The following is a 27884-nucleotide window of genomic DNA, read 5'->3' as shown; positions in this document are numbered from 1 at the left end:
GAACAGCCAATACATTTATGTGATTTTCATTATGCTGCGTTTATCTGAATGTCCTGGGTCTCTGGGCTTCAGCTCTGTCTTTGAGATCGTGGATGGCCTGGGTGTTTTCCTGATCCAAAGAACTCTTTTTCCTACAGACACATGTTTGGGTGATTTTCAGTGTATTATTATTATATATTAGTGTATTTAATCAGGAAATCTTGCCCCTTTCAAGGTTGACATGCAGGGCTGCCACTTTTATTTTGCGACTTCAGCTACAGCTTTGCTCCTGTCACAGAGTTCGGTGTCTCTGGTCTCACAGCAAGTGAGTAACACATAGTTATTTTAGTCAGCTGGTCATTTATACCCATTCAAAATATGACATATTCAGTTTCTCTCTCGTGTGGCTGTTTGTGCCAAGGACACTGAGCCTTCACCAGGTAAGTCTCACAGATCCCAGGAATGGGTCGACCAAAAAACAAGTCTCCATCTTCATTATTTTATTTTATAGGAATTTTTTGTTCCCAAATTCTGGATTTTGGAGCATTTTTATCTGGTCCTCTCATGATGCTTTTTTATTTTCCATTTTATTAGACATGACACAGTTTAATATAAAAGAACATGACTCAAATGTGTCATGTATTGTCAAGTATTTTTTATCGGGTGGATTATCTCGAGTAAAAATCACCCGGCGTTAGTGACTGTGTTAGCGATAGTGTTCTAGGGTTAACCATCGTTTTGTTTTGGCAAAGCTATAAACACTACTACTATTTTCCATCTTCTAACACATTTGGTTTGAGGACTGAATGTCCACTAGTTGTTGACTAATGTATCCCATTAAATGTCACAGTGGTTCCAGACCCAGGGGGAGCTGAGGTCATTAGAGCTGATGCTAAAATGGTTAAAATCATCACAGAGCTGTGGTTGAACTGAGGTGTGTCTATTGTTTTTATGTTTTGATGAACTTGTGTGAGCTGCAGTTTTGTGGGGGCCTGGCCTGTCTCCAACATGGTTAAGGAGGGGCTTCAGTAAAAAAAAAAAAAAAGGATCAATTATATCTCAATTATATCAAGTAAATCATTTAACCTGCCTGTGGTCAATATGTTATAGCTAATTACTCTACTATTATTAACACATTATAGAAAACTGCTCGCCTACATTCTCTTTAATACATGAAGAAGAAAACCTTAATCTGTGTTTTTTCCCCCGATACTTCACTGTGTGTAATGGAAAAGGCAGATTAGTCTAAACTCCACAGATCATGTTAAGTAGAATTTCATTTGTTTAATTCTCTAGTATTTGTTGACTACAGAAACTGCATTGAGCACTTGTTGGATCCTAGAATTCCAAGATAAGTGTTATTACATTATGAATTGATACAGTGACTCCCACACAGAGGCGGTCTGTACCTCAGCGAGGTCAGAAAACAGCACTTGACTCGTGCCGTGTCTCAGAGCGTCCCACATGCCTTGGTCCTCATGCCCGCGGTCTTTTAAAACCACCTGCTGCAGCAATCCAAGCAAACGTTAGCAGAAACATCACACACAATGCATTTCAGAGACAGAGAGGGTTCAAAGACAAACATTACTCACACAAACAGACAGAGAAATGAAAACATGCAAGTGGAGGGAGATGGAGAAACTGACAGTGGCCCAGAGTCGAATTAAACATCCCAGCTTCCTTATATATGTTTTTGCACATCTTTATCTCTATACGTCCGCCTGGCTCTAACCTGGGACCTTCTTGCTGTGAGGCAGGAATGCAACGCGCTCTGCCGTCGTCAAAGTGCCCCGGTTCACTCAGAGTTTGGTGGAGAAATAAAAACATGGCGGCAGAGCGGGGCAGAGTAACTGACAGCGGGCCACAGTCAGACAGGCAGAAACAGACAGGGCTGACAGTGGGCTGCAGTGGAGCGTGCACTCTGCTGGCACTCAGCACCAACACATGTCCAAACCACGCCGCCATCGAGGGGCGAGAGGAGGCGAGAGGAGGCGAGAGGAGGCGAGAGGAGGCGAGAGGAGGCGAGAGGAGGCGAGAGGAGCCAATCAGAGAGACCGGAGCCACTCAGAGCAAGTGTGCAAGCTGCAGCATTATCAGACACCTTTCGGAATGATCGTGCTCTCCCTCACAGTAGTTTGGGACAACTCAGCCCAGACAAATCACATTCCAGATAGAGAATAAAGTAGTGTCACACAATTTAAATCTGAGAGAGAAGCAGCAAGTCATGATCGATCGAGATGTTTTCTTGTCCGGGGCTTGGGTAGGCAACAAGAATGTATAATATAAACAATAACAGTTCAATGATAGGCCAAAACAATGTTCATAAACAAAGCATTGCTTCCATTGCGCTGTAAGAGATGTGTAATTTAAAGGTACTAAAGCAAAATCTGACGAGAAAGGTTTACCCCTTTTTGTTGCATATTGACAATTTGGGTTGACCATACACAACATCAGCAAATCAAAACACCATGTTGACTGCACTACCACTTTTACAATATACACTCCTATAAGGGCCGAAAGAATGCTACCCTATAAAAAGGAAAAAGTCAAGCATAGAGCCTTTAAATGAACAGAGCAACAGGCCTGGATGCATGAGCTGTTTGTCCACCATTCACCAAAACATCCGGTGAAAATCACAGAAATATAGGGCTGTCAAAGTTTACTAATGAACACGTAAGCTACGAGAATGTTCTTAATCTGCTAAAAAATTGGCTTAAATTAACCAATTTACAGAAATATAAATATAGGCTATGAGCAAAAACAAATAAGACAGCGTTTTTCATGTGAAAACATAGTTAACACAATTATATTTAAGATTTAGCTAGAAATAAAAGCTCTCGATTTACGGATCGATCTACGTTCCCACCCTCACCCATGGTCATGAGATTTGGGTAATGACCGAAAGGACAAGATCACGGATACAAGCATGACATGAGTTTCCTTCGCAGGGTGGCTGGGCGCACCCTTCGAGATGAGGAGCTCAGTTACCCGGGAGGAGCTTGGAGTAGAGTCGCTGCTCCTTCACGTCGACAGGAGCAGCTGAGGTGGCTCGGGCATCTGTTCCGGATGCCTCCTGGTCGCCTCCCGCGGGAGGTGTTCCAGGCATGTCCTAGTGGGACAGGGCCTAGTGGAAGACCAGATCTTGTGGCGGCGCACGGGGCGCAGCCACCTGTGAGGGGGCGTCACAAGAGGAGGCGACTGCACTGATGGAAACACGGCTGACATTCACTTCCTCGTTTACATTGCGCTGTCTTGCGTTCTTTCTTAAGCCTTAGGCTCTCACAGGTCAAACTAAAAACTTTATTTACCCCATCGTGAGCTAAACCATGTTCACGTCTCGAGAGAAAAAGAGCTACAGCGTCCGCTGTGGCGCGGATCGGCCGCACTTGGCGTGAACGCGAAGCAAAACAAAAGCACATGTTCACCCCCCACTCCCACACAACCACTCTCCTGGACGCGGAGTCGATCTGGTTGGAGGAAAATGTGTGTCTCCACCCACTTAAATGCACTAAGTCTGGAGTGGCAAGATCACAAAGTGCTCCTACTGAGCGCAAAATGTCACGCTATCGTCTCCGTTTGGATGCAGAAGATCGGGCCCGCAGTCTCCGAGCTGGCCTGGTGTCGCCTCTGCTGAGACTAATGCCCCGGATAAAGCGGAAGAAAATGGATGGATGGATAAAAAATGTACCTAGTTTAGTTTAGTTTGACCATTTTTGTGACATTTATAGTTCAACTTCCTTACTGGACAGTGACATAGACAAGGCAAACATTTTAAACTGTTGCCGTGCCAACCGTGATAAGTCAATGGGAAACGAGTCAAACTGCTATGAAACTTTACCTCTATCTATGTCACTTCCTGTCAGCAGCTTAAACATTCCAATAAATATAACTTTTCTTCATTGATATTGCTGCTTCACTGGAATAAAATCATAATGACCCATCTGAATAAGTCATATTTTCAAAAGCACTAAAGCTGTCATATGTTCTTTAACTTAATCAAAATAGTGTTTCAAAAGGATGTTTGAAATGTTGTACATGATTTGCCTTCACTAAACTTTACAGAGATTGGTTTTAGCCTCATGGCACTTACATATAATACAATATGTCAAGGTGGAAAAGGTGAAATACCAAAGAGTGTTCGCAACACAGTAAAAAAAAAGCCTGAACGATGCATGTTATAAAAGACAAACAATATCAAACAACAACTGAGTAACAAATGATATAAACCTCCACTACTAAACCATATAAACAGCTAATTCTGGTTTTCCTGTTTGAGAAGGCTTTATGTAATCAACAGCACTTCTTGAAGACACAATGTTCTGTAAGTGCTTGTTACCAGATTGCATAATATATATTTATCCCATTTCTTTCTTGGCCTCGAGGGTTAGTGACGAAACATATCAAAGAAAGATTTACGACAAGAAAACCGCAGCTAATCACCGACAACACTATAAAGCACTGCCGTTTTATCCCAATGAAAAGTTGTTAAGTAGAGATTTAAGGGGAAAGCCCGACCACAGGAGCGACTGCACAAAAATGCAACTTTTGAACTTGTGCTGCGACGCAAGAAGAATCAAAACAAAGCGGGCGCGCCTAGAAAAAGCTCACAAAAAAAGACGTCGAAGCTTTCACGGTCAACGCCATGACAAAAAAAAAAAGTAACTTAAGCCCCGAATTCCACCAGAAACTGTAAAAATAAAACGAGGGAGGTCCGGGAGGAGTTGTCAATCTCGGGGGCTAAGAGCATTTTGAAGTGGCCCGTTCATGACAAGAGCGGCCGGTGCATAAATCATCTCTCCACAAAACACGGAGGGAAAACGTGTCAAATGCTGCCGCGGGGAATGCGGGGAGATGTTTCAGTGCGAGTGAATGGAGTTACACGGAGTCAGACAAGACAAATAGGGGCCACGTCAAGAAGCCCTGGTTTTGGAGAGAACATGTGTGGCATTAGGAGGGAAAGAAAAGCCACGACGCTGCAGAGAGTGTAGAGGAAAAGACTCCGATACGTACGGCGGCTTGGAGAGGTTTGCGGTGGCCGTAGAGCTGTAAAGTCTGCGAGAGAAACATCAAAAGAAAAGACAACTGTTATTTTTTTGCTTAAAGTTGACCGCCTGGGCCTGCAAATAGATGAAAAGCAAGAAATATTAGAGGTGAATTATGCAACTTTTTATGTAGACTAAATGTTGATAGTATTTGACCTTTCAGTGACCCAGTGGCTGTATGGGTGGTTAGCTTGGCGCCTTTATCATCCATTCCTGTGACCTCTATGATGCTTCAGGATCACTTTTATTTCAGGGTTTTTAGGGTTTCTGGTAGGTTTTCTGGATGGAATGTATATGTATTCATGGAGAGGGTTCAAAACCTGCCAGAAACCTTAAAAAAAAAACTTATTATGCTTTTTTCAGTCACACAGCACCAGTCTATATCACACTACAATGATGGCCAAAACTTCTGTTGGTCTGTAAATGCAGTAAATTAGAATAACTGCCTTGTATAAAATGTCTCTCTCAAAATGGCTGTAGTGAATGTCTTTAAATAGGCCTCTGTCTCTTTAAGAACCTCTGAGCCTTTAGACACGCCCCCTCCACACGCTGTCTGTGGCATCAGTGGGGAGGGGGTTCTGCTGAGGAGCGGTGGTTGGTTACTCGGCTGGTGACGAAAGCTCGGAGGCGTCTCCAGGAGGTGGGGGCGTTCCTAGGAGGACTCAGGCAAACCTATCCCTAAAATGGCCGCCATCAGAGTTTTTACAGATTACTCAAAAATACGTGAATGTGCCAAGGCAACACTTCAGCATGTTTTTCATGAGGGAATGACATAATAACATGATGTAAAGCTTGAAAAAGTTGATTTTGCACAATACCCCCCCTTTAAGAGCCACTGGAATAGAAAATATAGGTGCCAGGGTAACCACTCATACAGCCACTGGGTCACTTGCATAATGCACCTTTGAAGCAGTACTAAGTAACTTAAGTTAAACCACAATTGCAACTGTGCCTGCACTGGGTCGGAGCCACCAATACACACTAATGGAGTCACGAAGAAGAACGGGCAAAGCTAATTGCAGGCTAGCGCCACTTAAACAGTATTTACAGCAAAGTTTGAGTGAAAAAAAAATCTTATTTATTGTGTAATTGGATGTACAATATCCCTGTCTCCCTCTGTCTTTTCTGTCAGTGTAGTATTTACTCTCACGGACAATTAATGAGTAAAAAAACACAACATGCTACGACACCTGCAATATGCTCATGGCCTCTAGGGGCATGAGTTACTTAGTACTGCTTTAAGTAATAATATTTGTTTTTATCTGAAATCTCTCCCTTTGCTGATTTCAGACACTAATCAGAATCCCCGGGTATGACTTTGACCACAAGGGCCAACAGAAGAAAGGGGTCGGGAGCTTGTTCACTTTTGGATGTTTGTTCTCATTTTGCAAACTATAGTGGCTTATGGTCCAATCAGGAGGGGGGGAACTTGATTGTTTACGTTCACATGTTATTCTTCTCACTTTCTAATCTTACAGACTATCACTTGAATGTTTTTTTTATTGAAGGTGTCATAGAAAATATTATCAGTAGGCAAGTTGATGTCGGTCAACTGCAGGCACATGACCAACTGTCATGTCGCACCTGGCAACATCTGAGGAGATTATTATTCTGGTCAAATTTGGGAAGCACTATAGATACAGAGGGCATCTTTGGAATTGCTCAAATGGTCATGTTCAAAGCAGCCAGAGGGGAAAAACAACAGAATTTTATCATATTACTCCACCATTACTTTAATAAATGTTGAATTATGAATATACTTTTCTACTAAGTAAACATGGAGAAGAGCAAAGTGGTTCATAAACTTCAAAACAAGAAAGAGACAATGCTAACCAGGAGGCTACATTAGCTTCATGCTGCATATGCTAGTGTTAGCAACAACTTCCGTTTTTTCACTTTTACTGAGCCATTGGCAGTGAAAAAAACCATCCATTTAGACACGATTTTGGCCTGACTTTTCGTGTGTGATAAATATGTTTATAGTCTGCGAGAAAATGGGAGGTTTTCTTCCCCCTCGGCTTGGCCACGCCCCCTTGTATGACGCACAGCCGTAAACGAAAGATAAAGTCATACATGGAAACAGCGAATACAAGTTTTTAGTGAAATTATATCAAATTAACACTGAAGACCTTTGAAATATTGATGTCAGTTTGTCTTGTTATCCAATATGGCGACGCAGTAAACTAGTTATGGTTAAACGTCCTGAAAGTGTTGACCTTTGGCATTTTTACCAGATCTAATCTCGCAGTAAGAAGATTTGTACACCTCCTTTGCTGCAGTTCAAATCTCGAGTGCCTTTTCCATAATGCGCTGTTTGATGACAGTGCGGGCCTGGCGTTGAGTCTCGGGCTGCGTTCGGGTGATAAGACCTCAAAGCACCGGGCTCTTTATCGTGCCGCTGCTCTGTTTACATCCACCTGCATCATGGGGCTCAGGACGGCCCCACCAGATGAAAGGGGGGCAAGTTTCACCCTGCACCGCCACAGTCACCTCAGCGATGTCGAGGAAAGACACTGAAGACTGTTACGTATACAGCTGTCCTACAAGTGTTGGGACAGGGATTGTTGAGGTTATAATTGCATTTCGAATGGGTGCAAGTTTCCTTGACAGAAAAGTAACAATCCGAGGGGGTTTCCTCAGGCCATTTACATATACATGCATTTCCAATGACATCACGTATAGTTCCGGCCAGCATTTTTAATAACGAAATAGCATCGAGATATTGTCACGCCTCAACAGGTGACAATATCTCTACACAGGATGAAAAAGAAAGATTGACACTGGCATTTTTATGTACTCGTAATCATTGCTCAAGAAGATAAGAGTAAAAACACGGCCTCAGAGACACACGTTTATGTGATATAACCAGCAAATGTGGCACAGACGTAGCAGCTCCGTCTGTTGAGCTACAGCAGGATTTACTAAAGATCTACTTCACTCTGAAGACTAGATTAACATCAAAGAGGAAAAAGAAATCCTTTCTCAGTGATTTTTAGTTTGTCATGTCAACAGAGTCTGAGTCCGGTTTTAAGCTGCTCAAGATGTTAGCATGCTACCGGTTAGCAACTGTTATCATCAATCAACTGTCAATGGCTTCAACCTGATAAACACATGTGTGACTCACATCTATAAACCCTGAGGAAATACTACAGTAACAGCTCAGCTCTGACCTCTGTCACATGTTGTATCCAAGGCTAGATGTTTGGAGTTTGGTTCAGGGCTTTCTCTTGGAGAGGTCGGAGCAGAGCTGTTGAAGCTAAATGCTAACTGGCAGCATGCTAGCGTATTGACTTCACCGGTTTCTTCACATAAACGTGTGCTCACTGGGGTCGTGTTTTTACTGTTATCTTCTTGAGCAATGATTACGAATAAATAAAAATGCCACTGTCGATCAGTTTTCTTCCTTTTTTATCCTGAGTAGAGACATTGTTACATGGTGAAGTACTGTATAATTCTACTTCAGTATTCAAAATGGCCGCCATAACAACAAAAGTCACATGGCGGAAAGGCATGTATACATACATACAATTACAACATATTAGCTTTAAAACCTGCAAACCCCGTAGAATCTACTCACAATACTACAGACTAACTGCAATTCGATATCCTCCTAAGAATTAGTTGGCCTTCGCTCTTGCAGATGATTCCTGAATTATGGATACAACGAAATAGAATCTTAAGCGTAATGCCTTCGCTTTGCAGGAGATTTGCAGGATGGGCTTTGCATTAGTAATAATGATAATGCATTAGTCTTACAAAGAGTTTTTCCAGATGCTAGAAGTCGATTTACAACTCCATACATTATTCATTCATATTGTGGGAAAACCTACATTTATTTAACTGAGAAAGCCTAACAGCAGGTAGCTGATAAGTAAATGTATATGACTTTGATAGCACTGCACAATCACAACACTAATGAAAATAATCCGAAGGTTTCCATACTTTTTGGAGTAAAAACAAATGGCGTCGTACCTGCTCGTCGTAACCTTCGCCGTCATCTGTAACTTGTTTCTTTTCCTTTTTCTTGCGGAAAATTTCTTCAAGCTAAAAAAAAGCGTAAACGTAGCAGCACTTTGCATGTGAACGATTTACAATATTTCTTTCAATAACTGTCTCGTACCACCATGAACTCCCGTTTGTCGACCATTTCGTTTCCGTCGGCGTCGAACATGTTGAAGGCGATTCTGAATCCAGCGTGAGGCTCTGCAGTTCAACAGAAACAGAACTTTAGTCAGGATATTACTGGTTAGCTTAAGATTAATAATGTGATCACACTGACTTGTTAAAATGCAGATGAGGAAGAGGTACTCCGTGTAGCTGATGACACCTACAATAGAGAAGTTAATACAATTGTCAGTGTTTTAGAGTTTCACAAAGTTTGTAAGATTCAAAGCCTGAATGAGCCGTCTCTTGACACTGGAGTAATCGGCTCCTTTTCCTGATAACATCTTTTTAAACGGTGCCTTGATGTCTTTATTCACACTAAACACGAGCTTCCATTGAGCTGCCCTTTTCCAATGCCAACACAAACAAATTTGGGGTCCGCGGCCTCTGATCCTGTTTGGCTAACAAGGTGTCCGACATTTCCGACCGATTTGTCATTGATTGAGAAAGGCGGTGTGTTGTTGTGCTTTGTGTGTGTTGCATCTTTCTATCCGTCAGCTCCTTTTGTTGTGGGACACGGCGGCGGGAAGGGCAAGTGTCGGTGGGGGGGGGGGGGATCTCGCCGTATTTTTCTAGGATTCTGGCCTCTGCCTCTGAAAGCATTCTCCGGCTTTTGTTTGTGCTCGGAGATAAAGAGCAGGGCCGAGATAGTTCTGGGTGACTGCTCCGAGTGTTATGGGAAATGATCTCGGGTGGAAACTTCAGGAAAGAGGTGATGCCAAGAACAGAACTCTCCGAGATGTTCAAATGAAAGTAAGAAACGCCTTTAAAGAGGACATAACCCAAACGAATATCACTTTGTTTGATACGTATGCAAAAAGCAGAGGTCTCTAACAGAGGTCGGGTTTGCGGCTGGCGGAGGCAAATTAAAGCCGGTCTCTAAAACAGGCCGGGGCTTTTATTAGAAACTATAGCGGTAGAAATATTCCCCATGTTAGGAATTTGTTTCATACTCGTGTAAATGAAAACTCACGTGCAGGAAGTAAACAAACGGGAACCCGGGCCGAGGGGAACGCTGCGGAGGAGCTGATCCGAGCGTAACTTTGACACAGATTTAGCCACTTTTCAAACAGTGACTATTTGTAGAAACAGGGAATGTTGTGTGAAGCTCCAGGGTTTTAATAAAGTCACCATCGCGTCTTCAAAGCACGTCCAGCTGCTCCGTGTGCAGGTCAGTCCCACGCCTCAAAATAACTCCTCTGATCAGCGCGAGCTTCTCGCCTTCTCTCGGGTCAGTCTCATGATCGATCACAAATACAAACGCTCCGTCTAAACTCGCCTTTCACACAAGATGACAACAAATAATCCGGTCCGCGGTAAAAGCGAAACAGAACCTGCAGTGACATTGATGTCAAAGCTCCGCTAACAGCAACGAAACACTTCCTGTTGTCCCGACAAAATAAAAGGCGTCAATGTTCCAGCCGCTGGGAGAGGGTTTGAAATGGTAATTAATAAATGAACCTAATATTTTAGGTGCAAATGGACACAAATGTCGTTTTTCTTCGTTTTCCTGGTCGTCCGTTTTGCTCAAATAGAAATAAAGGCCTGTCTCTAATTGTAGCCTGGTTCCAATAAAGGCCTGGTCCCAGATGCCTTTGAGTAAATAAAGACCCGGGCCTATATTAGAGCAATTACGGTATTCACCTATATTTGGTGAATACATGAGTCAGCTTCCTATTTGTGAGAGAGGATATGGAGTGAGCTGTGAGCTTTGGATATTGTTCTATAAATCTTGGATAGTTGTTTCTTTGGTTTTATGATAAAGCCTAATATAACACAAGGCAGTTCTAGATCAAGAGGTTTAGTAGTGTATGTGGCTTCACTTGCTGATTTTATGTAGGTATTTAACTAGGTACTGCAAGATTTGGTCACTCCCGGTTAAATAAAGTTATACGCTAATTGTTGACGTCACAGCTCTACTTGCGGGTTCGCAGATGTGCAAGAAAATACAAAAAACTCTTTAATACCACAATCAATATTTCTGAAACTCAACGGAGAGTTACTGAACATACTTATTTATCAGGCCCAGTAGCCAAAAATCCTGTACCTACTGAACATCTCAAAGAGTAAAGAGCTGTGCTGTGGGCCTAAAGGAAAGCTTCCACCTGCCCTTAACCAACCACTCTGCATACAAGGTCAGCCGGTGGATCAGGTGCGGTCCTTCAAATACTTGGGAACTGAAATAGATGTTGGCCTGTCCTTTAAACATCACGCAATCAGATTCTGTGTTCAAAAAAGCACAGCAACGCCTCCATCTGCTAAGAAAACTCAGGTCATTTTATGGAAAAAGAAAAGACATTCTAACACTGGTTTATAAATCACTCATAGAATGCATAATGACCTTCAGTATCACATCATGGTTCAACTTAAATCCAAATCCAAACTCTCCCGCATCATCACTCAGGCCTCAAAAATCCCTGGTACAGCTCAAAGCCCTCTGCCTGAACTTTACAGTCGCTCAGTGCTGAGGAAGGCCACCCAGATCACTGAAGACCCCTCCCATCCACTCTACAGCTCCTTCACGTTGCTCCCATCAGGCAGGCGTTTTAAAGTCCCCCTGGCCCACAAAGACGTCTATAAAAAAGTCATTTGTTCCAAAGGCAATCTCCACTTTGAACGATCACAAACCATAGTCCTGCTGTTCATTATTGTTATGTGATTTTAAATGTGCCTGTGTTTTTATGGAAGTGTGTGTGCATGTTTTGAGCCTTTCATTTCTGTCACTTCGGGGACAGACAATAAAGTTCTTCTTATCTTATCTGATCTTATTTACCAAAATCGGTACATCCGGGTTAGCAGAGAAAAACGGCGCAGCAGCTACGCTAACCCCGGAAGTAGTGACTTTAATTCTTTTGTAGCAGTAGGTGCAGGGGCGGACTGGGACTGAAAAAGGGCCCTGGACTCTGACCAGCCTGGCCCAAATTAGAGTAAATGCGACACTTCTTGACCGAAGAGCAACAGTGTAATGCCTGATTTGAAAGCTAAGACCTACAGAAGTGATTGAAACTTTTTGTCACGTCGCTGCATTTTTGTCACATTTCTGTCACGTTTTTGTCATGTCACTGTCTTGTGTTTTTGTTTTGTTATCATGGCTATTTTGTTGGTTTTTCATTGCTTTTCTTCAGTGCTTTGCTGTGTTTTCGTCTCTTTTTTGTCATGTTTTTGTTGGTTTTTCATTGCTTTTTTTTCGTTGCTTTGTTATGTTTTGTCAGGTTTTTTTTTCACTTTTTGTGTTTTTTTTGTTGCTTTGTCGTCACATTTTTGTTGTGTTTTTGTGGATTTTTTGTTGGTTTCTCATAGCTTTTTATAGTTGCTTTTTTGTCACGTTTTTTGTTGCTTTTCCGGCACATTTTTGTTCCGTTTTCATCCTCGTCGCTATTTTGATGCTTTTCTTTTAAGCTTTTAGATTTAGGTAAAGCCCTGACCGGCCCTTCTGTGCTCTTCCAGAATGAACATATGGCCAGTCCGCCCCTGAGTAGGTGTGGCATTTTTGGCTAATGGGCCTGATAAATAAGTATGTTCAGTTACTCTCTGTTGAGTTTCAGAAATATTGATTGTTGTGTTATAGAGTTTTTTGTAGTTTCTCACACATCTGCGGACCCGGAAGTAGAGCATATATCACTCCACGGCACCACGATATAAGCGGGATAATACACTCCGAGGTGTCCATTATCAGAATAACTTGATTCCGCGGAAGCAACCGTTCATGCTTCCGCGGAGTCAAGTTATTTCTGATAATTGACACCTCATCGTGCATTATCCCTTACTTATATATATTATGGCCTTCAATCTCTTGAATGTTGAAAGGTCCTCAAAAGGTCCTATGGGTACTATGAAAGTGGGTATTTATGTAATTAATTTTGGCTGTAAAATAATACCAAATTCCTTTAAACTGACTATATTACTATTATTGTGGGGCCTCGAGAGATTTTCGAATGAATAAGAGGGCCAGCAATGGATAATCTACACAAACCAACTGCACAGCTGTCATGATCAGCATCAACATTACGTCCACCGCTGGATTTTGTTTTCTTCGTCAGTTTGTCACAGAAGGAACAGATTTCTGAGACAAATCGAAGCTTTATAAACATCTGGGCTTACACATCGCACTTAATCTCTTAACTCCCACCTGAACCGAGCACATTTTCTCCAGTTTAGCGTTACCAAAATCAAAAAGCTTCTTGCAAAAAAAAAGCATCAAACCAGCAACAAAATTGAGGATGAAAATGAAATGAAATTGTGAAAAAAAAGCAACAAAACACAATTAAAAAGTGATGAAAAAGTGATGAAAAAGTGCGACAAAAAGGTGCCGGAAAAGCAACAATAACGCAATAAAAAAGCAACAAAAACACGGCTAAAAAATTGACAAAACGTGATGAAAACACAACAAAAAATCGCTAACAAGCAAAGTAAAAAAGCGATGACAAAACAAGACCAAAAAAACCTACGAAAACGAGACAACAAAGAGACAGCGAAACAAAAAAGCTACGATCAGTTTTTGTGGGGCTTAGCTTTCAAATGAACTGGAGGAAATGCGCTCGGTTAAGGCGAGGGTTTAGGGGTTAAGTAGAGTTTTAGAGGATCTGTTCTTTACTTGAGAAATACAGTATTTTTGTTGAGAAGTCAACCTTTCGCTCCACGACATTTTAAAGCGAAATATAACACTTCATTCTATGCATTTCTACAACTAGTAAAAAGTAAATTTGCAAAAGCCAAATAATGCACACTCTATAAACAGTAGGTGGCACTGTGAAAGATGTACAGTCAAGTGCCACTGACTCAAGAGAAAGACGTTTTTCCCCCAAGCAACATATACTTTTATTGGAGTAATATCTGACCAGTAACATCTGTACTTTTGCTCAAGTATTGAAATCAAGTACTGGGATTATGTAGTCGCACTTGCCTCCTCGTCCTGGCCTTGACATTTTTTCTCTTTTGTGTATGTAAAGATATCTTCCGGAATGTATGGCTCAATATTTCCATAATTATTCTACTAATCTTATACTCTATTATCAAACTCTCTTACTGAACCTTCCCCATTTCAGTTTGTCCCACCAGGCCGTGTGATCGGGGTCAGTGAAGCCGGTGGTTCCCTCTCTCCCTGCTGCTTTTGCTAAGTGCCAGTCCTGGGGTTTGGGCCTTTTAATCCTGCCGTTAAACGCTGAGGCTTTGTTGGGGGGAAAAAGGCCCTGGATTGATCTGGGAACAAAGCTCTTCTTTAGTGACTGTGGGGCCGTTTGAACCCAGTTATGTTTGGGCTTGTCCCGCCGGCCGCCCCCCTGATCGGCGCAGGACATTACGAAGCCCCGCGATGGCGTTGGGTTACATCTCCTGAACGGCAGCGGGGTATGAAGTGTTTCAGAGGAATTCTTTGTATTGTCTGAGAACATCTACTTTAGCCGAGCGACAGGCGGGGGGGGGGGGGGGAGCTGGAGGTGTGTGGTACCGGTGGGCCGCGGCAGGAATCTCCTTAAAAGTGTTCCCTCCTCCTCCTCAAAAACCCATTTAAGCTCTGACGGCTTTGAAGCTAAAGATCTGTTGTCATTTCGAGGCTGTACCTGCCACACAACAGCGGGATGAAAAGGTGTGCGAGCGTTTGTTGTCGCCGGGGAGTTTTTCGGATGAACTTTCCCAAATGGTACGCTCCACGGAAACGCTTCACTCTCGAGTATGTGCACGTTTCAGATATTGAGTGCATTTATTTAGTAGAATCACAGACATATCACTGCTTCAGCCCCAGAGAGCACTGACTCACATGTATAGCGTATGTCCTTCCTAATTTGTTACACATTATTAACCATAGTTACTGGACTAAACTGTCAGGACCAAGCAGTCAATAGTGCCACAAGTAATTTTGCAAACCCACAAACTAATAAAAACATATAAAAACATAATAATTAAGTAAAATATACAGTGTATATATATAGTAACAAGTCAATGGTACAGTGGTAATTATTAGTAATGACAGTGGTACTTATTGTGGCACTAAAAGTGGTAATTACTAGGAATTGGGGTTAGGGTTTGGGAGTCACAGAGTTACCCCTGTATCTCTTAGTAGTGAGAGATACAATGAAGGTTATACTTCTATTTACTATGGTACTTACTGGTAATTCAAGGATTCTACAGCAGCAATTCATAGGTAGTAAATGAGGTACTTCTACAAACAGAAATAATTTCTAAGATTTTGTGACTATAAAACAACATTAAACAGCATTAGAGAAAACAAGAAGTACAACCTTCATTATAAGAGTTACCACTGTTTCTAGAAGTACATACCTTGTAATTCTCACGATAGTATCCTTTAAGTACCACGATAAGTACCTAGAAGTACCCCTGTTATTACTAGTATTTACCACTGTAAGTACCACCATAAGTATCTAGAATTACCACTGTAAGTACCAAGGACTTACCGGCCCGTAATGTATGTAATAAAGTGTTACCATATATGGATTAGATTCTGTAGAGCCGGTCTGTGCTTCATGCAGGCTTGTGAATGATGCTAACTTTTTAAAACTGGACATGAAGCGACCTCCCTCTCTCTAAGTACAGCTGCGTGTTTTGCCTTTTTCTTTGCCATGTTTTTGTGGGGTTGCCGTTTTTTTTTATTTTACAGCAAAGAGTCCATAATGGTCCTGAAGAAGAAGTAAACAAACAGCAAGCTTATGAGCATTTGAAACCTACACATGTCTTCTTCTGAAACACTGAAGAGGCTCCAAGAGCCTCCCACACCTGCAGCACAGTGGAGGCGTCACAAGAGGCGCAACAGGAAACAAAGAATGGGACTAACAAGGTGGTATACAGGCAAGACTCACAGCTAGGCCATGCAAGCCTTCTATTGTTCTGGCTAATGGACATTCACTGGAGAATAAAACAGATGAACTGCCATGTTCTTCCCAGAAGATGGTGAAAGACTGTTGTGGAAGGAAGGAAGGAAGGAAGCTGCGCAGGAGGAAGTGGAGGGAAGAGGGGGAGGAGCTGACCAGTGCAGGACACCACGCTCAGGGACAAACCCGAGAGGCGATACACTGTTTCAGAGGAGGGCAGTACTCATGCTGGTCCTCCAGCCAAGTGATTCTGACCACCAGCCTGGCTCCACATCATGGAAATGGGTCCCCGGGCGCGGCACTGCCGTCGACCACTGCTCCTTACGGGTTGCCCCAGCGGCATCAAAGGATGGGTTAAATGCAGAGGACAAATTTCCCTACGAGGACAAAAAAGAATACAAACAAAACAAACAGGCTTCCACAACCTCAAAAAAAATGCTGGTCAGGTTGGACAATGTCTTGAGTAGATTTGTTGTGGAGAATGTTGTCTTTGTGTATGTTTTTACCATAGACTGTATATAAATGGACGTCTTCTGCTCACTCCTCCCCGTTTACCATAATGACCACGGTCGTGGGGGAATTCATTGCGGATTTACAGACTCCCCCTCCCCAACTCTGACGAAGCCTGTTCCTAAAAAGGGCATAAGGGCGGGATCTTCTCTGTAGACTCCACCCTTGTGTGACGTGTAGCTCGCGCTGCTCCAATGCTAACAGTCCGACCCTCATTAAGTACGACATTTCTAAAATTCTTCTTACGAAAACCAGCCTGGTTTCTTAAATAAGTGACTAACCCTGCGTTATCTCAGGAGGAATATCTAGCCTAGTCTAGTGTTGAAAAAAATGAAACCAGGCGTTAAAGTTGTTTTTAATGTGTCTAAACTCCAATGCTTTTCAATGGGGCACTAGCGGCGATATGGAGGGACTACAGCAATGGCGGAGCAATGGCGGCCTCCAGTGTCGTGGGCATAAAGCAGAGCAGCCAGCGGCCATTGGTTTTTACTCACTACAAATGAATTTCCTCATAAGGACAATAAATTAATATCTACAACTACTATTGCTACTACTTGTCCACAACCACTAAAGATAGACATTTCCATGTTTCAGGTACTGTTTGGGCAATGGTCTTTTTATCTTTTATTTACTTTTCACTTTTTAGCAAATGTAGCAGAGAGTAACTTACACTTCCCACAAACCCCTGAATTTATATATGGCTCCAGTTGTGCTACTTGTCAAAATGATTTCAATACCATTAAATAAAGGGACTTGAGATTTCACTCTTAATACCTGACTAAATGTTTGCAGAATGACTCAGGATGCCACAGGAGGTCCTTTCTCGATTCTTTCATTTCCCTCTGTGCAGTGTTTCCTAATGGGCTTGTTTTGTGCCTGAGCTGCAGCCGGTCCCTGCTCAAACGCCACCTCTCAGTACCAGACTGATCACTGATAAGATAGCATTTATAGCTGCGCACACTTTTACTCTGTCCGACTCGGCGCTGAGCAAACACGAAAACGACTAAAGCGCAAAAATAAAGAGAATCAGACGCCGGGCTTTGATCGCGCCGCCGTACCTTGTTCACGGAGATTTCTGAACATGTTTGATGATCCTTTCCAAAGCGGAGGAGTCGCTGATAGTATCTTGTCTAATTCCTGAAATGGGAGAAGAAAAGCCCCATCACTCGTTACAACAGGGATCATGTGAAATATAGGCTTTAAAGGGATTTGTTCTTGGGTTTTTGTATTGTTGAGGTACAGTGGCTGCTTTGAGACTAGAGAAAAGGAGATATAAAAAGGAAAAGAGTTAACCCTACCAGAAGGCTGTAGCAAATTTGCCTCAATTTAGTGCCAATAACCAGAGCTGCATCAGCCGTATTCAACAAATACAAGGATAAAAATAAACTACTTGATACTTTGAGGTTTAGGACAGTGGTTCTCAACCTTTTGGCGCCGCAACCCCCATTTTAACAGTAAAAGGGATTCGTGACCCCGGCTCGGGTCACACCGTGAGAAATAGAAATAGCAGCCGACATAATTCTTAACTTCTAAACTCCCGCCTGAACCGAGAGGATCTTTTTCCTCACGTCATCACATTTTTTTCCCATCATTTTCTTGTTGGGTGTTCAACTCATTTTTGTATCTTTTTGTCATTTTTTGTGATTTTTTCATCAATTTTTTGTATTTTTTTTTGTCACATTTTTATCATATTTTTATCATATTTTTGTCATTTTTTGTCACATTTTTTGTCACATTTTTGTCATTTTTTGTCACATTTTTGTCATTTTTTGTCACATTTTTTGTCACATTTTTGTCATTTTTTGTCAAATTTTTGTCATTTTTTTGTCATTTTTTGTCATTTTTTGTCATTTTTTGTCACATTTTTTGTCACATTTTTGTCATTTTTTGTCACATTTTTTGTCACATTTTTGTCATTTTTTTGTCACATTTTTGTCATTTTTTGTCACATTTTTTGTCACATTTTTGTCATTTTTTGTCACATTTTTTGTCGTTTTTTTGTCACATTTTTGTATTTTTTTGTCAATTTTTTGTCACATTTTTTGTCAGATTTTTTGTCAGATTTTTGTCATTTTTTGTCACATTTTTTGTCATTTTTTTGTCACATTTTTGTATTTTTTTTGTCAATTTTTGTCATTTTTTTGTCACATTTTTGTCATTTTTTTGTCCATTTTTTGTCACATTTTTTGTCACATTTTTTGTCACATTTTTTGTCACATTTTTTGTCACATTTTTGTCATTTTTTGTCACATTTTTGTCATTTTTTTGTCACATTTTTGTCATTTTTTTGTCATTTTTTGTCATTTTTTGTCATTTTTTGTCACATTTCTTGTCACATTTTTGTCATTTTTTGTCACATTTTTTGTCACATTTTTGTCATTTTTTTGTCACATTTTTGTCATTTTTGGTCACATTTTTTGTCACATTTTTGTCATTTTTTGTCACATTTTTTGTCGTTTTTTTGTCACATTTTTGTATTTTTTTGTCAATTTTTTGTCACATTTTTTGTCACATTTTTTGTCAGATTTTTGTCATTTTTTGTCACATTTTTTGTCATTTTTTTGTCACATTTTTGTATTTTTTTTGTCAATTTTTTGTCATTTTTTTGTCACATTTTTGTCATTTTTTTGTCCATTTTTTGTCACATTTTTTGTCACATTTTTTGTCACATTTTTGTCATTTTTTGTCACATTTTTGTCATTTTTTTGTCACATTTTTGTCATTTTTTGTCACATTTTTTGTCACATTTTTGTCATTTTTTGTCACATTTTTTGTCACATTTTTTGTCATTTTTTTGTCATTTTTTTGTCACATTTTTGTATTTTTTGTCAATTTTTTGTCACATTTTTTGTCACATTTTTGTAATTTTTTGTCATTTTTTTGTCACATTTTTGTAATTTTTTTGTAAATTTTTTGTCATTTTTTTGTCACATTTTTGTATTTTTTTGGTCAAATTTTTATCACATTTTTGTAATTTTTTTGTGACATTTTTGTGACATTTTTGCCACTTTTTCATCAATTTTTCGTCACTTTTTTGTCCCATTTCCATCATTGTTTTCGTCTCAGCTTTTTTACAGATGTTTTGGATTGGGGTAAAGCCAAACTGGAGAAAATGTGCTCGGTTCAGGTGGGAGTTAAGGTGTTAAAAAAAAACAAAAAAACAAATGGCTAAAATGAAATTCATCAAACTACAAACAAATAATGGCACTCTGGTAAAATAGCAAACATATGCAACAATAAAATATCAGATTATATGCTAATGAAAATATGGCTATTTTATCTAAATGATCTGGCGACCCCCGAAATTTGTCTCGCGACCCCCAGGTTGAGAACCACTGGTTTAGGACAAGATAATGGAAAATAAAAGAGATTAAGCTTGTACAGTACTGTATATGGCTACTGTAAAAATGTGCAAATGTTCAGTTTTTGAAATGATTTTGATATTGCATCTTTACTCCTCATAGAATGAAAGAGGAACCAATGCTGAACTGAAATGCACAAAATGAAATCAAATCACCTTCTTCGTGAGAGACCTCCATCCTTTTCGGCCTGAATGAAACACAAGAGACAATTAGTATTTGCAAATTAATCATAAACATGCAAATGGTCATTAATAGTGAAACCTGCAGTTGACATGGACACAGCCCTGAGTGCATACCGATCCTCAATAAAAGTCAGATAACACAGAGAGCTCATAAAGCAGGATAAGGAAGTCAATAACCGCCCAGTCACACGCTCGGAGACAGGATTCTGACTGACAGGAGGCGTAAAGGACGTACATATATTATATTCATTTCCAAGTCCATCTCGTGAGGTGCACAAAATATTGATTTCTATGTAGTTATTACAAAATGGCTCTGATTAATGTTCCCTGAGAAGAGCCAGGGAGGTGGCTGTGGCAGTAGCTTCCATTTCAAGCATAAAACTGGTGGATTGGATCATTTCCAGATTTGATCTAAAATTTGGTAGTTCAGACGTCACTAAATTTTGTCTGTTTCCGTGGTATAGTCTACGTGAAACCACTAGAAATTGGGCAAAGATATGCATCACTCGTTTGTGCAGTGTTGTTTTTGTGTTTTCTCTCCGTTTAAAGACCAGCACAAACTTCACAACATGTGTTTCCTCCTGAACTCTCTCTTTCTCTCACTCTCACCCGCCGACACGCTGCACATCGGCAGAGCAGGTGCAGGTGAAACAGATCAGGAGCAAAGATGTGCCGTGTCCCAATGCACCGCACCATGTGTCAAATATTACTGTATGCCCGAAATCAGACCAAATTACGGCCCACGGGCGGATGTGGTTGAATCCGGCCCCTGACTTGTAGGGCATAAATTCCTGAGTATGTCAAAAAAAAAAAAAGTACGACTCTTGCCCATTCTTTTGCAGAGTTATGATTTGTTAAAGGGGGGGTATTATGCTAAATCGACTTTTTCAAGCTTTCCATCATGTTATTATGTCACTCCCTCATTAAAAACATGCCTGAAGTGTTGCCTTGGCACATTCACGTATTTTTGAGTAATCTGTAAAAACTGTGATGGCGGCCATTTTAAGGATAGGTTTGAGTCCTCCTAGGAACGCCCCCACCTCCTGGAGACGCCTCCGAGCTTTCGTCACCAGCCGAGTAACCAACCACTGCTCCTCAGCAGAACCCCCTCCCCACTGATGCCACAGACAGCGTGTGGAGGGGGCGTGTCGGAAAGGCTCAGAGGTTCTTAAAGAGACAGAGGCCTATTTCAAGACATTCGCTACAGCCATTTTGAGAGAGACATTTTATACAAGGCAGTTATTCAAATTTACTGCATTTACAGACCAACAGAAGGTTTGGTCATCATTGTAGTGTGATATAGACTGGTGCCATGTGATTGAAAAAAGCACAATACCCCCTCTTTAAAAGAAAATCCTCAGTAGTATTTTCCCAATGAAAGTATATTTTGATTTAGGAGCTTTTGTTAATGGACCCTGACAATACACTCCCCATTCACTTCCCAGAAACTCCGCACAGAGGTGCTTTCAGTGCGATGGTAGAAGTTAACGAGGATAAGAAGTTAAATAAGCTAAATAACAATGCACATACATGCGGGTCCTTGGCTTGATATGGCTAAATATTTTCAGAAAATAATAGAGAATAATTATTATTGTTGGTGCGGCTCCGACTCAATTCAGGCTTCTTATGTGGCCCCTTATGAAAATTCCTTGCCCACCCCTGCCCTAAATGAAGGAAGCTTTGTTTTCACTTATAAACAAAACTGAAGTCAACATGGCTAATTTGCATGAACAACACTGCGCTGGTAATGCAGCTTGTCGCTACTGAACAAATCTTTAGTTTATCTCTCCCCTCGCTCTCTCTCCCTCGCCCTACAAGAGGTGCAGAGCAGAGCTGATCATGTTGGTTTGTGTTTTCTCTCTGCACAGTGAAATCAGGCTGAGAATCTGAGATCTGCAGGGGCGGAGCTGAGGGAGGAATCAAGGGACTGCACCCCCTGAAAGAAAAACGGATCCATTACATAAAAAATGTATAACAACCAAATTAGCCTGAATAAAACAATAAAAATGTGTCCCACTCCCATCTGCTCTTTATTGTTCGATCAGCACATATAGGTTAGTTGTGACCTGGCTCTGGAGAAGCTGCAGAAATGCTCCTGTCTCTTCTGACTGGGAAGTGTCCTTATCTCAAACCGGGAATAAGTTACCTGTCACTGGGCAATGCCTTTACGATAAAACCTGTTTTACAATGTCTAATGTTGAAATAATGTGTGTAATTAACATAGTGACATTGTGATTTGGACTCGTAAAAATAACCATAAAAACAGATTTTCCTCTTCGTCACCACATAAACCCGGCTGTAATGAGTGATTGACGCGTGTTTTGACAGGGCAGCCCTTTCCAGGTCATTCACCCTGAGCCTGTAAAATAAAAACCAATGAAATTATTCTTATCATCGCGTTTATGAGCGACAAGTTGTTTAGTCTGAGTGTTGCCACATAAATGAGCCACAGTGAGGTTACTGGTAAAGATGTGTATCTCTATGCAGGTGTTATGACTGAATGGTCACTTTTGTCTGATGACACGTCCCTGAAAAACAGCTGGAAATATTACATAGAATAAGAAAAGGAAGCCTTTGTAAATAAGCTGTTTAGTGAGACACATGGAGGGGTTTTAGTAAAAAGTAAAAATGTTCAAATTAAGTATTTTCCTCCCCCTACATGTTCCTCCATGTCCTAATGTGTAGAATGAGCCCAGACCTGTTCACCACAACTGCCTCTAAAATCCTGCACTGTCACTCACAAAGTTGTTACTTCGGGTCCGAATTGCCGTCATGCACAAGCTTATGCAAAATGGACTTTTTCTAGCTTTACATCATGTTATTGTTTTGGTTCCGCCTGAACCGAGAGGATCTTTTTCCTCAGGCCATCAGATTATTTATTTTGTTGGGTGTTCAACTCATTTTTGTAACTTTTTTGTAATTTTTTTGTAATTTTTTGTCACACTTTTGTAATTTTTTCATCAATTTTTTGTCATTTTTTGTCATTTTTTTTGTCAAATTTTTATCACATTTTTGTAATTTTTTTTAGCACATTTTTTTCCTTTTTTTTTTTTTTTTTTGGTCAAATTTTTATCCATTTTTTGTCATTTTTTTGTACTTTTTTTGTCAACTTCTTGTGACATTTTTCATCAATTTTCCGTAACTTTTTTGTCACGTTTCCATCATTGTTTTTGTCTCAGTTTTGTTGCTATTTTCACAGCTTTTTTCCAGAAGCTTTTGGGCTGGGGTAAAGCCAAACTGGAGAAAATGTGCTCGGTTCAGGTGGGGAACCTGACGGGGGGAACGGGGGGAAAAAGGCAATTTAAAAGCGAAAAGTTAGTGAAACAAGATAAACGAATGTAAAGCTGGGTGCAAAGGATTTCCAGAATTTAGAGAGTAAAATAAGAAACAAGTAGGAGAGCAGCGAGTGGGACTTTTGAGGAGCCGAGGGCATTAACATACTGAAGTAAATGGGTTCATCTCTGCAGTAAATTAACGTGAAAGCCTCACAGTGCAGCTCGGTGGAGTCAGCTAAAAGACGGTGCTGGCACTTTCCAGATCTGCCAATGAAATAAACTATTAAGTCTATTGGTCTGAAGCTTCTGACGATCTTTTCTGCCAACAAACGAGCGTCAGCACCTATGAAAAAATGTGTGATCTTTAACAGAGCGTGTTGTAAAGAAGAAGAGAGATAAAGCTGTAGTATGTATTAATTTAGCATGGAATCAATCATCGCTTTTGTCAAGTAAGAGCCTTATTATGGTCAACAAATTGGTGAAGCTTCATGAAGAGATGAATGTAAAGATGTAAAAGCCATTAGTAACATGATATTTGTAGCTCTGCGCTTCCTGTTTCTCGTAATTGTATCTAGTCAATAGTCAGATATGTCCTCAGATAGAAGGTAAACATGTTCGAACAATTGTAAAGTTAATTTATTCACAGTTATTCCATAATGTGAATGTAAATCCAATCACAAAGCAGAATGAGCCTCACACTCAAGAGTTTTTTCTTTTAGCTTAAACCACAAAGCTCTCACCCTACAAACATGAGCTTTATCCTTAGTAATAATAGCAAAATAAATGGATCAATATAACACAGCCAAAAATATAAAGACAAAACGGCAGCGAGCTCACATTTGGGTTCGTTGAGAGTGACCGATTCGATGAAGTTGAGTGGCGTCATGAAGAGCTGCCCCTCGTATTCCACGGAGCTGAAGAGTCTGAACCTGTTTTCATAAGTCGACGTGTAAGGCTGTCCATCCACTGAAGGCGTCACCCGGGGCTAAAACACAAATAAAAAACAGGTTACTTTGGACGTTTCAGGGATTTTACAAATAATTCCTGCACAACTTCTGTGCAGCAGCGGGGTAAACGTAAGTGGTAACTACACAGATCTTTGCTTTCGGTGCTGCTATGAGTAAATTTGACCAGAATAATCACGTTTTTTATGTCATTCCCTCATTAAAAACATGCCTGAAGTGTTGCCTTGGCACATTCACATATTTTTGAGTAATCTGTAAAAACTCTGATGGCGGCCATTTTAGGGATAGGTTTGCCTGAGTCCTCCTAGGAACGCCCCCACCTCCTGGAGACGCCTCCGAGCTTTCGTCACCAGCCGAGTAACCAACCACTGCTCCTCAGCAGAACCCCCTCCCCACTGATGCCACAGACAGCGTGTGGAGGGGGCGTGTCGGAAAGGGTCAGAGGTTCTTAAAGAGACAGAGGCCTATTTCAAGACATTCACTACAGCCATTTTGACAGAGCAATTTTATACAAGGCAGTTATTCTAATTTACTGCATTTACAGACCAACAGAAGGTTTGGTCATCATTGTAGTGTGATATAGACTGGTGCTATGTAGCTGAAAAAAGCAGAATGCCCCCTCTTTAATTAAGGCTCATCTAGGTAGGGCTGGAAAAATAATACAAAAAGGTTTAACAAGAAATGAAGGTTTTCCTCTTAAGTGTCATTTAACACTGACAGTTCCCATTTCATTCCTCCAAATACAAACTTCACAACTCCAAGTATTGAGATGACTTTGACGGGGCTGGCTCAAGTAACACAATCAATATTGCAAGAAGCCAGAATGTATTGCAAAATCATTTAGGTCTTTGATCTGACTGAGAATTATAAATGATCTGCACACACAGCCGAAAACAAAAAAGCATGTTGTGTTGAGAAAAAAGCTCAGTTTTAGTCATGATTTTCTAGTTACATTTTGGTACTAATTGAGTATGTTTTAAGTCTTTACTTTGACAGCTAACGGTATACCTTACACTGAGGGGTTGTTCAAGAAAAACTCAAAGCATTTACAGAATAAACGTAATAAATAAGAAAGCTTTCTGTGGTTTCTGCCATGAAGGCAGATTTGGATCAATGGAACATCCCTGCACTTTTTCATGTCCGGGGTGATAACGCTGCCTCAAAGATGCTTTGTTTTAGACGCTCTCTTTGTCATAAGAAAATCCTGGCTCAGACGGCGCAGTAATTCAGTAATGGGGTGCGTGCGTGTCTTGCTGGGCCTGTATTTCTTCGCCGTGCGGTAGATAATGTCCCTACAAATGTTCAGATCAGAAGCCCGGGGCAGCGCGGACAGAGGAGATCTCTCTGTGAAGTGGCACTGGTCCAGGTTTAGTGGGCACACAGCAGACGCCCAGGGGAATGCGTGCCCCCCTGTGCCTCGACATTACCCCACCTCTCATCTCACGCTGCCCCCTCCGAAAGGCGCTGGTGTCCGGTTTCCTGCCCCTTGGATTCCTGCTGCCGGGCGAGGACAACGCTGAGGATTAGCCCGGGGCCTTTTAAGACGAGTACGACGGTTTAACAGCTTTTATGTGGGCTGTAATTGTAATGAACTTGTTGAGCAGTTTCAGGCAGGTCTGATGTGAAGTTGTGAACCCTTTGACATGAACATAAACGGCAGCCGTTCCTCTGGGTGCTAAGGTTAAAACCCCTCAGATCTGGAGATGGGTTACCAGGCACTGACTGTGGTCACCCAGAGCACCATGACGATAACTGATTTGGAGGTTGCAACTTTTAATAAATGTCAATTATTTGCACAGCCTTGACTATTTTTTACATTACATTTTACATTTCCTGGAAGAAAATAATTTATCAAATAATATATATGTAAGGATTAAACAACTCGGAGCCGCATTAGACGGTCATAATGCACGACGTGGAGTCAAGAACACCACGACACAGTGGAGTTCCTCCTGCATTATAAGCGTCTAATGCGGCTCCTCGTTGTTTAATCCGCTTATACCAGGGTCCCACAAACGTAACATTTATAATAAATGTTTTTTTCATTGACTAAACTCACTAAATCTGCCAGACTACGGGACTATTTTGTGTGGGTTATTAGCCGGTCACTGAAGGCTGGTCTCAGAGCGAGTCATTCTCCGCAGCTATTACGAGGATCTCAGTCAGGCTCAACGACACAACATCAGCACAGAATCACAACACAACAGGACTAACCCGGAAACACTTTTCCCTGGAAGTAAACACCGATATGCGGCACTCGTGGGCAGGAGTTATTTCACTTTTACGCTGTTTAACCTGAAGCTAAAGCTAGCTAGCTCAACCAGCTCAACTGTTTATGGAAACAGCTGCGGTGGAGTCGCTCACACCTGGGCCCCCCCAACTGAAACTTTTATGTTTGACTTTACTAATCCAGACAAATATGTTTAAATGCTGGATCATTTTATGTACGCCTGAAAATGATGAATAGCCTTAACCGTTTTCAATAGAAATGTAAAGCTCATATGTTATTAACAGTAGCTAACTTAGCTGCTCACTCTCCTCTACAAACATTTATCAAACGCTTTGTTTTGGCCAAAAACGTTGAAATTAACACAAAATCCATCTCATACGTTCCTGTCAGTCACTAATTACGCCTTTATCTGATGCAGCTGTGTCATGCGTTGCCACAGCGGAGTGATATCCCAGTGATTTAACTACCGGACTACGTGTGCGGTTATACCAAAATAATGCATCAGCCAATCAGAATCCAGTATTCACCCAGACCATGGTATAAGCAAATTTATATCACATACGCATATTCTCCCATGTAATTACATAATAAAATAAAGATTCTAGATTTATTTTTACTGTGTTTAGCCTTTCCCTCTGGCAGTAAATACGTCACTCGTTCTTAAATTGTGGAACAAATACATCTAAAGTGGCCTAATTAATAAGTCTATTATTAGACTAGGCTTCGGGGTTGTGGCAGCAGTTATCATGTCACGTGACCGGGGACGCCCTTCAGCACCGCGCGTGACGGACAGTTCCTTTGGTGACAGAACGTTGTTGTTATGGCGATAATGCGCGTCTCCCATGGCAACACGAGTATCACAAACCGCAAACTAAGCTAGAAAAATAAATAAATAAAAAGCTAGTCCGCTAATGTCAGCAGTTTTGTGTATTATTGGATCAGATGTGACAGATGTGTGAAAGCAGAGAGACCGCTGGAGCCGCTGACCTGTTTAGCGGAGACCGAAGGCAGGAGTCCGGGGCTGGTCAGTCCGTACCGCCCTCTGCCCTCTCCTCCGGAGCCGCGGTAAAAGCAGAACCCCACCGCGGTGACACACGCCCCCACCGCTGCCACGGCTTTCACCGCTTTGGTCGCCTTTGAACCGGGCTGTTGTCCGGACGCTGGCGGAGGAAATGTCCCGCTCTTCGCCCTGTGAAGCAGAGACAGGACGGTCCTGCGCAGGGCGGCCATGGCTGTTTACTCTCAGCTCCGTGTGAAGCAAAACACGCGAGAAATGCCTCCTGCTCCACGCGCTGCTGCTGGAGTGTCGGATTATACGCCCCCCCCACCCCCCACCTGAGAAATGAACAAA

General features: G+C 41.4%; 1 protein-coding gene and 1 long non-coding RNA gene across 5 annotated transcripts in view; one reads left to right on the top strand and one right to left on the bottom strand.

Annotated features, from left to right (window-relative positions):
• The window catches only part of micu3b (mitochondrial calcium uptake family, member 3b), a 45156-nt gene extending 17331 nt beyond the window's left edge, over positions 1-27825 (bottom strand). The window contains exons 1-9 of one of the 3 annotated variants that reach the window (XM_079556244.1): positions 27521-27825; positions 24176-24323; positions 20037-20068; positions 17578-17656; positions 9301-9348; positions 9142-9224; positions 8994-9065; positions 4990-5031; positions 1389-1484 (exon numbers count right to left, since the gene is read on the bottom strand). In XM_079556244.1, coding sequence (XP_079412370.1) covers positions 1389-1484; positions 4990-5031; positions 8994-9065; positions 9142-9224; positions 9301-9348; positions 17578-17656; positions 20037-20068; positions 24176-24323; positions 27521-27763 — 843 coding nt within the window. In that variant the 5' untranslated portion in view covers positions 27764-27825. The remainder of the gene's footprint in view (positions 1-1388; positions 1485-4989; positions 5032-8993; positions 9066-9141; positions 9225-9300; positions 9349-17577; positions 17657-20036; positions 20069-24175; positions 24324-27520) is intronic. The other 2 variants (XM_079556245.1, XM_079556246.1) reach the window with 2 other exon arrangements.
• The window catches only part of LOC306962938, a 162344-nt gene that overhangs the window by 70541 nt on the left and 63919 nt on the right, over positions 1-27884 (top strand). The window contains exons 1-2 of one of the 2 annotated variants that reach the window (XR_013792875.1): positions 12253-12319; positions 12496-12620. This is a non-coding gene — a long non-coding RNA (uncharacterized lncRNA). Of the gene's footprint in view, positions 1-12252; positions 12320-12495; positions 12621-27884 lie in introns of those variants that run through there. The other variant, XR_013792874.1, reaches the window with a different exon arrangement.

Source organism: Gobius niger, assembly GCF_951799975.1.
Source record: "Gobius niger genome assembly, chromosome: 5".
NCBI classification, from domain to species: domain Eukaryota; kingdom Metazoa; phylum Chordata; class Actinopteri; order Gobiiformes; family Gobiidae; genus Gobius; species Gobius niger.
The sequence above is the reverse complement of the archived record's forward strand: the minus strand, read 5'-3'. Positions and strand labels throughout refer to the sequence as shown.